The sequence below is a fragment of the Aedes aegypti genome, chromosome 2 (assembly GCF_002204515.2).
Source record: "Aedes aegypti strain LVP_AGWG chromosome 2, AaegL5.0 Primary Assembly, whole genome shotgun sequence".
NCBI lineage: Eukaryota > Metazoa > Arthropoda > Insecta > Diptera > Culicidae > Aedes > Aedes aegypti.
This window is the reverse complement of record NC_035108.1, coordinates 111,141,689-111,157,256: the sequence shown is the minus strand read 5'-3', so window position 1 is coordinate 111,157,256 and position 15,568 is coordinate 111,141,689. Positions and strand designations below refer to the sequence as shown.

At 40.3% G+C, this 15,568-nt stretch overlaps 1 protein-coding gene across 1 annotated transcript; it reads right to left on the bottom strand.

Moving 5' to 3' along the window:
• Positions 1-117: 117 nt before the first annotated feature.
• LOC5572764 (WD repeat-containing protein 89) lies at positions 118-15,475 on the bottom strand. Its single transcript, XM_001660535.2, has 4 exons — positions 15,334-15,475; positions 14,336-15,269; positions 14,175-14,277; positions 118-432 (listed from the first exon to the last, which is right to left on the bottom strand). The coding sequence occupies exons 1-4, from the start codon at positions 15,341-15,343 to the stop codon at positions 277-279; spliced, it is 1,203 nt and encodes a 400-aa protein (XP_001660585.2). The 5' UTR covers positions 15,344-15,475; the 3' UTR covers positions 118-276.
• Between the last annotated feature and the right edge of the window lie 93 nt (positions 15,476-15,568).

Sequence of the window (15,568 nt, the reverse complement as noted above, 5' to 3'; positions counted from 1 at the left end):
TTAGAGACTTGCATATAAATAGAGACCAGATACCAGCCCTGTAGCATGCACAAACGTTATCATTCAATTTCCCGAATAGGTACAGGGAAAGTTTCTTTCGACTGTTAGACGACTCGATAGAATTTGGAAATCAACTCGATATACTTTCCGACACAATTCAAACATACTTGAACGGTCCAAGTATCGTCATTACATACTCGGAACAGCGATAGATACGAGAAGTGCACTTATGGGTTTGGAAATATGCGGGTTCAATCAGCGCATTACAGATATAGCTCAGTAAGGTTTCGAACGATGACTAATGTGAAGCTTCTGTTTCAAGTTTTTGCTCGCGCTGACGTCGTGTTCCGATGATGGTGGCTGATCCGTCGAAGTCTCGCAGCGCCACACCGCGATGAGGCCACTTTCGCCGGTGGTGATTAGACAGTGTTCCTGGCGTAGAAAAGATGCGTAAAATGGCTTATTAATATCACTAGCAGGCAAATGGTTATTTACTTAAGCGTAGTGTTGTGTGATGGAATTATAATTGAGGAGTTTATAGAAGATCTATCTTTTTTCTTGTATGGTATTCAGTTGGAGCTGCCTGACAGCTTAACTTGTCAAGGCTGAACCCTCGGTCTGGCTTTTGCCAAGTTTCCCATCTACCAGGACCAATACTCAGTCGGACTAGGCTATGGTGCCCACATTAACACTGTTTTTTACTAGTATTGTAACGTGGTAGTTTTTAAAAAATACCCATATTCCCTTGCTTCTGAGAAAAGGAAGCATTGTGAAAATCAACAGCTCCATCAGAATTTGTTTGAAATAGTAATGTAGTAGTGTCATTACTAATACTGTCTAGTCAAAATGGATTTGAATAATTTGTCATTTAAGTGCTATTCTGATTACTCCTGTCAAATGTCAATTGTCGTCAAGTATTAACAAAATAAAACTGTTTAGTAGTAGTTCTAGTTAGTTTCATTTTTTGTTGTTAAAAGTATTTATTGGTCATTACTTTCATATATCCTTAAAGAAAAAAGTCACTTTCCTTATCTGTTCAACAATTTCTCGAAACTAGCAAGTGTACCCTTATGATCGATCTCATCGTCTTACTTTCCATAGTCATTTTTATAGTGAATATTTAAGAGTAAAGTTATTCTTGTAAAGAGTGACTAGCAGTGATTAAAACACGTCTTGTTAGAATGAACGAACAAACATGAATGAGGTATATTTCCAAATCAAATTACTGGCATTAAACATTAACAGCCTACTCTGACCATTTCCGTTTCCACTACAACACTCCTCCTAAACGACAATAGCTAGTCTGCGCTGCAATGGTTTCGTCAATAAATCCGCTACCATGTCTGCAGATGGGCAGTAGATAAACTCCATTTCTTGTTTTTGAATAAGATCTTTAGTAAAGTGGAACTTTGTTGCAATGTGCTTCATTTTCCTCTTTAGTTTCTCTCCTTCTATAATTTTCAGACAACTTTGGTTATCTTCATTAATGACTACTCGCTGTCCATCATTCAGCTCTTGCAGTAGGAGTTTCAACCATACAGCTTCCTGTGCCGCCTCAGCTAATACGATAAACTCTGCCTCCGCTGTTGATAAAGCTACACAAGTTTGTTTGCGGCACGCCCAGCTTACCGTTCCTCCATTCACCTTGAACGCGAACCCACTATGCGATTTCCGGTCATCTCGGTTTTCTGCCCAGTCTGCATCCGAATAACCGATGATGGTCCCGGTATCCCCTTTTTTGCTCAATCGAAGTCGATAGTTGATTGTCCCCTTGAGATACCGTACTACACGTTTAAGCTCGTTCCAATCCTCTTGCGTTGAACGATTTCTTTTCCTGCTCAGGATGGATATAGCTGTCGAAATGTCGGGCCTAGTGTTCACAGCTATGTACAAAACTTTCCCGATTAACTTCTGGTATTCGCTGTTGCTTGCTAAAGGGGTTCCGTCGCTTACGTTCTTGACATATCCGGGATCCAAGGGAGTCTTCGAAATTTTGGCATCTATCAAACCGCTTGTTTCGATCACTTCTCGAATGTACTTTCGCTGACTCAAGAAGTAATCACCATGACGATCCTTTTCAACTTCCATTCCAAGGTAATATCGGATATCACCCAGTTCGCTGATGTGAAATGATTTCTTCAGGCTTATGACAAGTACTTCGATCATCTTCGGATCTTCGCTCACCACAACCAGGTCGTCAACATATACGAGCACGTAACACCATCGGTCTTTGAGCTGCTTCCGGTACAAGCACGGATCGGATGTTGCCGTTCTAGTTCTTCGTGTAGCCTTTGATTCCACGCTCTAGCCGCTTGCTTCAGACCATACAAGCTCCGACGTAACCGACAGACCTTGTTCTCGCTTCCCTTCTGTTCAAATCCACATGGCTGCCGCATATATATCTCCTCCTCAAGTTCACCATACAGAAATGCGGTCTTGACATCATATTGCTTCACAGTCATGTTTTTCTTCGCAGCGACTGTCATTAGCGTCCGAAAAGTGGTTTGCTGTCCCACTGGAGCAAATACTTCGTCGTAGTCTGCTCCGTATTGTTGACTATATCCTTGGGCAACTAAGCGGGCCTTGAATCGTACAATCTCACCGTTGATGTGTCGCTTGATTTTGTACACCCACTTGCTTCCAACAGCCTTCCGTCCTGGAGGGAGATCAACCAATGTCCATGTTTTATTGGTGTGAATCGACTCCATTTCTTCAGCCATCGCTTCTCTCCAGTTTTCGGCGTAAGGCGAAGCCATCGCCTCCCTGTAATTTTTCGGATCATTGTTCCCATCATTTGCTGCCTTCCCACGATTGGAGCTCAAAGCCAAGCACTGGTCAGGATCGAGATCACTGCCTTCATTATTGAAGCCTTCAAAGTCACTTGATTCGTCTGATTCTTGATCTGGTCTGTCCTGGGAATTAATACTTATGGGAAGACTCTTGCTTGCTAGATGAAAATCCAAGTACTTTTTCGGAACTGTACGCTTTCTTTCGCTCCTCTGGGGTAGATTTGAAAAATGTCGCGATGGGAGTTCTGTCACGTCAACTACAGTGTCTGTAGAGGTATTGCTGATGTCTTCATCTTCAGTGACTTCTTCGTCGGATTCGTGCACAGCTTCCTCAACTTCTGGAACTAAAGGATCACTTGAAACTGTGGTTGGAACGCTTTCGAAGTCCACTGGAATCACCGTTCGTGGCTGTCTGGTTGGAAGAGCACACTTACTTGTACACTCGTCGATGAAACACACTTCTCGACTCTTCAGGAAGCACTTCGTATTTGGATCGTATAAATGGTAGCCTTTTGTTTCCTCCTCAAATCCGGTCAATACACACGGTCTTGATTTCGGATCCCACTTCCGTCCCTTTTGTTTGGGCACTTGCACCATAGCCTTCGTTCCAAATACCCTGACATGGGAGATATCGGGCTTCCTTCCGCTCCAGACCTCTTCAGGAGTCAATCCATGACCGCGAGTGGGAGAGCGGTTAACGAGGTACACCGCCGCTGTTGTTGCCTCCGCCCAGAACGATTTTGGAAGGTTAGCTTCAAATAACGCTGTATGTTATTTGAAGCTAACCTTCCAAAATCGTTCTGGGCGGATCGTCCTATTGCACGCTCCGCCAGACCATTTTGTTCCGGGGTATAATCGTTGGTGGTTTGATGTCGTATTCCCATCTGTCTCAAGAAGCTTTGAAATCCTTTATTCATATACTACTTACCATTATCTGTCCTCAAGATCTTGATCTTCCGACCGCTCTGACGCTCCGCCTGAGCGTGGAATTCCTTGAACCGAGCAAGGATCTCTTCTTCAGATTTGGTCTTCAAAAAATACACGAACATCCGGCGGGATCGATCATCAATAAAGGACACATAATAACGGCTTCCTGACGGTGATGGTACCTCCATTGGTCCCGCTACGTCCGAATGGATCACTTCTAGCAGCTCTTCTGCTCTTGATCCGCTCTTGCTGTGTCTGCTTCCCCATTGGACACACGGTACAATCGCCATGGTTCTCATTTGAAATTCGCATTCCACACGCCACACCGTCTGCTAGTTTCTTCACACTGTTTTAGTTGAGATGCCCCATCTGCTTATGCCAAGTTTCTAGCGATGCACAAGCGGAGCTCAACATTACTTTACCAGCTGCTTCCGACTGCGCCAGCTTGAACAAGTCATTCTCGATTATTCCGGTTGCCACTAGCTTACCTTCCATGTTAAAGATTTCACATCCGCTCGATTGGAACACCACCTTGTAGCCTTTTTTGACAATCTCAACCACCGACAGAAGGTTTGTGGACAGATCCGGAATGTACTGCACATCATGAACTGAAATTCCGTCGTCACTATCCTGACATATTGGATGAAGGGTAGCAGTACCACACGCTTCGATTTTCATCGTTTCCTTGTTCGCAGCTACAACGATTCCGTTTTCACGACGCACATCTTTCAGCAACTCCAGGTCCCGGGTCATGTGTCTGGTTGCACCTGAGTCCAAATACCACTGGTTCTTGCCCTGACCTTGAATTGTTGACAGAACAGTGCAGAAGGCATCTGCTATCTTATTGGCTTGATTATCCGGACAAAACTTCGCTATGTGGCCGAACTTGCTGCACTTCCGGCACTGTGGACCCCTGGACTGCGACGAATTTTTCTTGTTTTTCACGTTACTATGGAAAACTTCCGGCCTCGGCTTGAATTTTCCCTTCGCTACGAACGCCGTTTTTTCACTTGGCATTGATTCTTCTTGCAGTAAAATCGTCTTGACGGAATCTCCAGTTATAGCCGCTCCCGAGTTCTTTAGAGCCATCACCATTGGTTGATATCTCTCGGGCAGGCCAGCCAGCAGAAGAACCCCTACGAAACGCTCCGGGATCGGCAATCCAATCTCGTTCAATTGATGGCACGTTGAAATCATCTTGTTGGCGTAGGCTTCCATAGTTCCGCAAGATTCCAGATCGGTCCGAATGAGCTTGTAAAGCAGAGCAACTTCTCGCGTCAGGCCAGTTTCCTCGAACGCGTCGTTGAGCTTCGTCCAAGCTTCCCGAGCTGTCTTGGCTTCACGGACATGGTAATAGTTCTCCGGTTTTAAGAACAGAACAATCTTCCCTTTTGCCTTCAGATCCTTCACAGGGTCAACCGCTTCCAACGTTCCATCCGCTTTCTTATTTGGTTCAATGGCTTGCCACAGGTCTTCCACTTGGAGATAAGTTTTAACGGCAAATTTCCAAGTTGTCCAATTTTCTCTGCCGACCAATGGCTCAATTCCGAAGTTCGAATTCGCCATTTCTAACCGTTACTCTGGGCCTATAACCTCTTGTAAAGAGTGACTAGCAGTGATTAAAACACGTCTGGTTAGAATGAACGAACAAACATGAATGAGGTATATTTCCTAATCAAATAACTGGCATTAAACATTAGCAGCCTTCTCTGACCATTTCCCTTTCCACTACAACAGTTATCTTAGGCTTCTATTACAGTCTCCTACAAGATTTACTTTGCGGTGGCAAATGCAATACTTCACAACGCCTACTTTCTCCTTTGCAAATTTTGCGAAAATAAAGCTGGAATTAAATTATTTATACCGTTGTTACAAAAGAGCTATTTCCAATTATGGCAATGTAAAAACCATATTAAATAAGATTTTCGCCATGCAGTGTTCGATAATGTGGTAATGTTTACCAACACGGAAAAAGTTCTCGAAAATTGTAACGCAAAGCTTGTAAAATCGCTGAGCGATCATTGTCATATTCTGTCCAAGTGGTGATAAACTGTTGTTACAGAATTGTTGCAACAAGAATAGGAGAGGACAATGTCTTTGTTACTGTGTGTTTGTAGACAATTGATTCACTGATACTGTTCAATTTCCAAACAAACTTGATCAAGACACGATAAGGTTTTCATGGTTTTCTCATGCCGGAAAGCGTGAATGTGGTTTATGCATGACTCCCAACAGTTCTGGCTCATCTTGGGAAACTAACTGTAATGATTATTTCAAAATCAAAATTAAAAGTCTACTTTAGCGATTTTCTAAACATCCGTACAATTTACTCGTACCTATTAATTACATAAAAACATTTTTTATTGCACTTTCGTTCCACGTATATTTTCCATTTGTTGAACACTAGCATAATATGACAGTCTTGGTTTCATCAACAGTATAAACACCTATATTGAAATGGAATGTTGCATTACACAATATAGAATTGTTTATTGCTTTAAATATCTGTTGAATAATTATTATTATAAAAAACCTATAATGGTGTCTGTTGCAATAATGAAAAACGCATTTCAGTAAAGTATAATTAATTGCCTCCCTGGCTATACCCTGAATCTTTTTCGAATTTCACTATCTTCACTATGCCATCAATGCCATCACCGTTTGTTTGTTTACATCATGATTGAAATTACGCATCGGCTGCCGATTTATACGGAGTATAACCTCGCGATTAGGGGAAGCCGCTGAAGTCTATGGAGTGCCGAAGGGGACGATTAACTCCCGTCTCAGCTCAGAGTGGTCAGGAAAAGTGCTTCGCGGACCTTACCCTGTCCTCACAACCGACGAGGAGCGCAAACTTGCAAGTTGAATGAATGCGGGAGTAAAGCGGTCAACATTTGGCGAAAATCGTTCAACAATTGGGTATAGAACTATCTTTCTAAATATATATTTTTTTATTTCAAAATGGACATTACAGTGCCAAAAATGTAACAGGAATAATGTTAAACAATCACCTACGGTGTTGAATGCTTTTTTTAGCAACCTTTCTATCAGAATTTCTATTAAAATCAAATAACATAAAAACGTCTATCTTAACCGTTCAACATTTGGCGATTTACCCTAGAGCAATTTTCTATGGCATATCTGATTGAGTCAATAAATGGTTTCTAAAAAAAAACTACGACCAACACAAGGAACACAGGAACGGGGACAAATTCTCGTTAGCATTCCTGAAAGTAATTCTTGAGATGTTTCTGGAGCATTCATTTATATTATTTGAAAGAAGTAATAGATTAAACTAAGACAAGTCGAATCGTGTTATACAAAGCACAACAGTAGTGGTGCTAGCAATTTCTGAACGTGCGATTACTCTTGATATAATCTTTAAGCATTACTGAATTTCTTGACGATTTCGCAGAGCAATTTCTATAGAGATATATATATATATATATATATATATATATTAGACAGTTTCACAAAAATCAAAATTTCTGGGATTCAACCAGTCACCTCCTAGTCCTAGTTGCAATACTAAAACAAACTACCAGACAAATTTTCATCCAATTTGGACACGGGAGACCGTGTTATTTTCCCTATCTTCCGTCTCACTCTAACAATAATCATCAAAACTTTGCGGAAGCAAATCTCGAGTTTTATTGAACCGATGAAGCTGAAAATTTATCGGGTTGTGCACTACATATATAGAATCATAGTGATACATTTTCGCATCGATATATGGAGTGATTCTTGGGATTTGCTTCTTGAAATGGATAGGGTGATTATGATGACGTCCCGTGCGGCCTTAAATATGTGATATAGCCCCGAGGTCAAGCTTCTCGACTACCGATCTTGAGGATCGGAGTTCAATTATGATTCTTTTTTTCGAGTGAAACCAATGTTTATTATATGCAGCATAAAAAAAGCACTAAAGGCGCAAATCACTACTTGAGCATTTCTCTTCATTCATTTAGGAGTGGGAGATTTGTGTGAGTCCTATTGATTAACTGAGTCACAAGATGCACTTTTGAACAAGAATCGTGATGATTTTTTTGGCGTCAAGTCATTTGGTCCATGGCAAAAAACAACACTCTAAATGAACTCCCGTAATCAAACTCTGATCCTCAAGATCAGTAGTCGAGAAGCTTGACCTCGGGGCTATAGCACATATGTAATTGCTTGGCATCAAATGCGAATGTTGTTTGAAACACGACTGCGTTGATGACATTTGATAGCTGTTTTCTTCAATCATCATCCATCATTGAAAAAGCAAAGCTACTATGTTCAATTTTGTAACACGTCAGCAATTGCGCCATTTGGCAGCAGCTCTAAATGCAGGGCAATAAGGAATGTCGTATTTCCGACGATTTTTTACAATTTATCTGTAATTCGGATACAAAAATGATGTACTACAATAATGTTCAGAAATAACAAAGGAATGATACTACGGTTGAACTTTTATGATTAGGCATGCGGTTAAGAATCTTGTAGAACAAAAACTGTAGAGAAATGTATGTTTTACAGGTACTTTAATGAACAGAAATCAATTTTATGAGGTCAAAACCATCTCTAATCGGCATACAGTGTTCTCAAAAGTTGTAAAGTACTAATAATACGTTCAACTAGTGGTATTTATTTTGATTTTCCTTTTTCCAAATTCACGTTAGAATTTTTGGAATGTAAAAAATAGCCAAAAACACATATTCGACTTGAGGCACCTCCTAATCTTCTCCAAATTGGGTGAAAATTTGTCTGGTAGGGTTTTGTTCTTCTTCGTCGTTAGCGCTACAATTCGTCGTATCAAACTTTAAATGTTTCACTACGGCGGATATTCAAACTTACCTGCAACATAGATTCATTATCCAAGTGTAATTTTGTAAAAGCTGTTATGGTTTGTACACCTGTACACCAAAAATGCAATAAAACTACTGTATTTTGGTAAATAACTTCAGTTCAATCATCCACTTTGCACTTTTTCACCGAAATCGCATGGACGAACAAGATTTGGGAGAAATGCTTAGCGATCGACTGAGCCACACCACTTTCCAACACAAGTTTCTTCCCGCCCCCGTGGGTGACTTACTTCGCCGGGCACTTATTTTCACTATGGAAAACCTTCGTACGTCTTCACTGAAGGATTTCATTCCAATCACACGCCGTAAAACTTCAATAAATCACCAAATTTTACGAAATTTCCTCAACCGCCGCGTATAATTAAGAATGTAAACAAAGTTCAATCCGTCGTAATGAGAAAAAAAAGCTTGTGTGCATCAATGTGTGCGCGACGCTCGTCGTAAAAATACGATTCCTTGATTGTGTTGTTTTCGCTGTACTGTGAGCAAATGCCATAATTGTACGGTCAAAAGGAATTGTGTTCATATGTTCGGGCTGAATTTTGATGACGAACAATTAATTTTAAAGGAAATTAGTATATTCCATCATGCTGAAGAAATGGAGGGAGATGCCCGTAGATCTATATATTCTAGTAAAACATTTTATTATAGCGTTGATATGTTGTGTTTTAACCACTCAATACACACAGTGAGACGTAAGTTGTGAGACGAATCTGGAAACTGATTGCGACGGAGTTGAAAACGATACGACGGATTGAGAATACGGAAAGAAGCATTTTCTTTGCATTATTTCCAAAAAGAGATCAAGATTTATCAAAATGTTATTGTACAATGCTAAAGCCGTTTTAAAAAAGAATTGTTTGGCATTGGTTTGTATCAGCATCATTAACTGCAATACTGGGAAAATTGCAGTTCTCACTGATCAATGCTTAATACGATGGATACTAGCACATCACCCTAGTTTGTTTTAGTATTGCAACTAGGACTAGGGGGTGACTGGTTGAATCCCAGAAATTTCGATTTTTGTGAGACTGTCTAATATTTATATATATATATATATATATATATATATATATATATATATATATATATATATATATATATATATATATATAATATATATATAATATATATGTTTTCGCCACAGACAAACAGACGTAACACTTAGAAGAAATCTCGATCAAAATCATAGTCACGAGGACATGTACGCCCAATGGTAAAATCAGCGTTTTTGGCCGACGGGCCAACAGATGGCGGTAGTGTGTAAACGTCAAACACGAACAAAAACGAAGCAAGCGCTGCGGGTGGCGGATTGGCCACCTAACTTATTTTTGAATCGACCGTTAAAAAGGTGGTCGATGGACAATGATCAGAGTGTGACGTCTGTTTGTCTGTGTTTTCGCATTTTGGAAGGAAACATCACCTCCAAACACTAGCGATTTTGCGGTGGAATAATATTGTTTGATCACGAATATGCACAAAACATTTGCCAACGTTTGTCCTACCCATGGTTTCGAACGTGGACGCGCCTCTGGTTTTTCAAGATAGGGGTAGTCGGGGTGGTTTGGCCAATGGGGTGGAATGAGCACCCCTTGAAAACTGCATAAATTCATTAAATTTCATCTGAAATAACATGCAACCCCAAAGCTGATGAGGAAATAAAGCAATACCCAAGTAACAATTTCAGTGCTTCTTGATCTTAGATGTTATTTATGGAGGTTTTATTAGAGATGTATACATACCTAACAGATTTAATAAAGCATTGCAAAGTACCAAACGTTCTTTTCGGTAAAACCCACTTTAAAATGCTTTGTAGATATCTACAAGAGCTCCCGTTAAAACTTATTTGCTGGCCACACTTGTTGATAATAAATTGTATTTTGAAGGAGCTGTATAGTGTCTATTAAAACCTATACTTAAAACCTCATCTTGTTTGTCTTGTCAAGGCATAGGTAAAACTTCTAAGGCTACACTAAGTCATGTTAAAGCCTTCTTAAATCTCAACTGTCTGATGCATGTTATTGGAAAGCAATCTGCGTTTGGTTATCAATATCATTATGTTGATAAGGATAATCATGTAGTGAATTATGGATTAATCAGAACGCAAACATAGAAATGACAAATATTCCTCTCGAAGAATTAACAGACTACCTCATAAAGCATATTTTTCCCATGCTTGCCTGAACTTCCCGTTCTAGTGGGACAACTATGCTGCACACAACAGCTGAGCTACACGAAAAAAGCTTTCATTTTTCAAGGCACTTATCACTTACCGTTTTCTTCATCAGTACAACCCATCAAGCACGACGATTTTCATTATAACAATCCAGTCCAATAAAACATTTAGATACATAACTTGAACCTGATTACCTTGAATCTTCCTATTTGTTTACCTTTTTGACAGCACTAGCTTTCCTGAGTGCATTAAGTTTAAATCAAGGCACCCAAAAAACCTATTTGTCTTAGTGCAGAACGAATATTCTGATTTAGGAGCCAGTGAGGGTTTTGCGCACGGGTTCTTAAGATCAAAAGCGCTTATGAATGATTAAATTGTTCAGAATAATGATCTTAAACTATCCCAGACAAGACCAGCAAGATTTAACTGGATGTAATCCATTTTTATTGTCGCCGTTTCGGATTGATAATTACAATATGCGTGGGAAATTTCAATTTATGATTAAGATGAGCATGAAATCATTCTAAAAATGGAGTAAAATATTAGATAGCCAATAATGATGTCGTAACTGCGGCGCGTTGCTGTAAATCGAAAAATTTTATGTCATTCCACCAGTAAATTTTTATTGGCAGGAATTTCACGCGATCGTAAGGAAATTTTCTGCCACGCAAAAAAATATTGTTTTAATTGATTATTATGAGTCGGCAGACATCATGATGGTTGCAATTTAAAAAAAAGGATATGGTTTATAAACAACTTATTGGTTGAAGTTTGTTCAATCATAAGCTCTTAACATTGGTTTTATTCCGTGTATTAGGATATCGTAAAAGATTTAATACCGCTAGTTGAGCTAAATAAGGCTATACAATAGCTCTTATGAATGTTTTATAGCATACTACAAGGGTAGATGTATTCATACGATACAAAACTAAGAAGTTTAGGAACGGTTTTAAGGTATAGTCTCAACAACCTCCTGTAGTGTGGGCCTTTTCTGGCTTAACGGAGTTTTATCAAAGGTTTATTAAGGTTATTTAGACTAATAAGTTCTAAAATGAGTTTTAACGATATGGTGGTAACAACAGCTTGTAGTAAATGAAAAAAACTAAAAATGTTACTTGGGTAGGCATGTCATAAGTCAGTGTTCAAAAATCAAATAAAAATAAATAAATGATGTTCGAAAAAACTGCCCATATTGCCCCGAATGGGTCTTTTAAATTTCATCATTTCAGAATGATGATGTTTGACTGTTAGAATGTTCCTAAAAAATATATCTTCTTGCACGGAGTGTTTATAAATACTAATAACTTTCAAATGTAGTAACAAAATAATTGAATTTTTAGATTATATGAGATTATTTTGCAATTAAAAATTGGGTGGTCATATCACCCCATCAGTAAACATTCGAAAAATTCATAATCTTTTCAGCACTTTTATGGTCTTTTCCATAAGGTGGCCAAACTGCCCCATTTTCTCTAAATTACAAAGATAATTATTTAAAAATCATCAATCGAATCCCTGGATAATATCCAGGAAGGAGTTTATTTAAATACTAGTGGTCCCGGCAAACTTCGTCTTGCCATCCTGTAGGCTGTTGGAAAACGTCAAGAAATTCCCCATACAAAATGACACCTTAATCTTCTCCAATTTTCCCGATTATTCCGGAGACTTTCCCGAGCTTTTTCTTCACACGAACACGTCGCATCCCTTGCGGAGTGCAACAGTGAAAAACTTGTGTTAATCTGTTGACCCGTTCTCAAGCCGTGACATACAAACACTACTCCATTTTTATTTATATAGATATCGGACGAAATCTCAGAAAAAATGTGTAGGAATGATTAAAAGAATTGCTAGAATAATTGCGATGCCTTGAGGCAATGGCTGCAAAAAATCACTAGAAGGATTCCATGAAGCTTCCTCGAGAAATCGGAGAAGAAATGTCTAAAGAATGGGGGCCCAGATAGCCGTAGCGATAAACGCGCAGCTGTTCAGCAAGACCAAGCTGAGGGTCGTGGGTTCGAATCCCACCGGCCGAGGATCTTTTCGGGTAGGAAATTTTCTCGACTTCCTAGGGCATAGAGTATCTTCGTACCTGCCACACGATATACGCATGCAAAAATGGTCATTGGCACAGTAAGCTCTCAGTTAATAACTGTGGAAGTGCTCATAAGAACACTAAGCTGAGAAGCAGGCTTTGTCCTAGTGGGGACGTAATGCCAGAAGGAAGGAAGAATGTCTAAAGAATCTGTAGAATAACCCGTATAGGCCTGAGTGAAAGCAAAAATACTGAAACCCTCACCGCTCAGCGAATTCTTAACGGATTCAAATGAATTTTTGTCAGTTCACTGGCCCACATATCTTGTTTCTAGAAGTGGCCAGAGGAACTCGGAAATATTTCTGTGGCCGGAGTTATTACGGTGGGTTACTGGGTCAAGTCGGGTTAAAAAGGGCTATTTTTTGGGACACGCCAAGATACCTTTATTTATTTGAAATGACAATCATTTTAATTTGCATAAATCATTAAGATCTGATATTCAACATTATAAATGAAGAGTTTTGCACCGTTTAAAATATACCGGAAGTGGCCATTCGGACGTAATGCCCGGAAGAACCGACTGTAGATTTGTTGGATACTAAACCGTTTCAATTCTCGAAAAGTAGAAATCAAACATAATTTTGCACTAAAATGCGTTCCCATGATCTTGGCACAGATGTTCAGATACAAATTGGCCACTTTAACATAAATTTGAGGCGTCCCGGGACTCGAAAATTATCATTTATAGGATTAATCAAATGCAAAACTCATAGTTATCCAATTTAATCGTTTCTCAAAAAGTTTACACTGATGCAATTTTCTTAAAATTCCGTCATGTAGTGGCCACATTATAGCCGATTCCGGAAATTATCTGTGACTTGAAATTTGCCTACTTTGAGGGGCACAAACGCGAGAAGGGTACTGTCTCATCCGACCTGACCCAGTGATCCACCGGAATAACTCCGACCACAAGAATATTTCAGCGTTCCTCTGTCCACTTCTAGAAATTAGATTTGTATGGAGAAACAGGGAAGAAGTGACCTTTGGTTCAAAAAAGGACTTCAGAAACCTTTCATTAAAATAGAGACTCTTTAGAGACTTTCATTCAAAAGATGACCGACTCTCTAAAAAGAGATCTGCTATCCACTCTGATAATACCATTACCTTTCCTTCTCAAGAACGGTATCAAATGGATGATGCATTGATAAATTTTCTACAGCGTTGATTGTTTGCCCAAGACAAGCGGAAAAGTGATAAAAAGTAAAGAGGGTGTAGGTATATCACGCCGACGAACGTCAACAGCATGTCGATAGCCAATCTATTATCTCCGTTCGTGGAGCGCCTGTTGAACACTGATAAGGACCGTGCAATATTAATAAATCGTGAGTGAGGTTGTGCCCTACCTTTTCGTTGTACACGCTGGCTCGAATGATTTGCCTGTTGTGCAGGAAATTCCTATGCGGGAGTAGGTGCTTGTTGTCATACTTGAGCGAGCGCAGGCATTCTCTGTAATAATTGAATTATTGAGTATTTCTGTGAGATCTACTGTCTTGGGGTGACTTACCCTTTGTTATAATTCGATCCTGCCAGCAGGAAGAATCCCCCGCTGCCATCGTTGTGCGTATTGACCACATTGCAGTCTATCGACGAGCTCCTCTTCATCGCGTCCGTTATCCTTTGCCTATCGAACTCCACAACCATGTCCTGGCTTTCGACGTCATACAGGTGGAAGTTGTTGGTGGTCGTAATGCAAGAAATCCAGTCCTGGTCGGTAGGACTCGTGTGCCAATTGATGGATTCGATGGCATCTTCCACGTTGAAACAGGTTTGCATGGCATCGTCTTCGGTGGGCTGGGAGATGTCGAACACATTGATCAGACCATCGACACTTCCGCTGCTCAGCAGGTCCGGATTGGTCGGATGGAATCGTACGTTGGTGATGTCTTCGCTGTGGCATTCCCAGTAGCTTCCCAGGAACGATCGTTCCCGGATGTCGAAGAACAGCAGGAAACTGTCGCCACCCTTCTGAACCTCCGTCGAAGCGCACAAAACTCGATCGTTCCGATTGATGTCGAATGCGGTCATGGTTTTCTTCGGACCTTCCGAGGTGTCCTCGAAGACATGAACCGGTTTGCATCCGGAACGCAAATCGTACCAGCTTACGTCCCCTTCTTCGGTGCAAACCATCAGCGCATTGGGATCGCCCTCAAAGAATCGCACTCCCCTGATAGTGCTTCCGTACTTGGTAAAACTACCTTCGCTCAACACCAGGTTCCCATCGGTTCCCAGGTCATATAACTGAAGTTCCTTTCGAGACAAGCCCACTGCCAGTTTGCGACCATCGTTGGAAAGCGCCAGGTGGAGACCGCACGTCCGCTTGAGGGAGGCTGCAAGTTCCGAACTAGCTTCGATGCGGTGCTCGAATAATCGGTTCAATTCCTTTGGTTTGCAGGAATCGGAATCCGGGACGGGGCTTTCTTCGTCCGAGCTTTGAGGATCTGTGGGTAGAGAAATAACTTCTCTTAAAATGACTGAATTTGATTTCGAACTTCCACGACTTACCTTCGAACATCTTGCAAACTTCCTATTGTACACAATGCGTAGATATTGCAATAATTTAAACTACTTTTTGAGTTAAAATTTACGGAATGAATAACGCCGGTTGTGTGAAGTTCTATCCGCAAGTAGTAAATATAAACAGAAGCACGTGGCTTGCAAGGACGCAGCCTAAACTACTTATCAGCTGTTTGAAAATCCAAGGAAATCCGCACATTTTTGAAGGGCTTATTGATCAGGA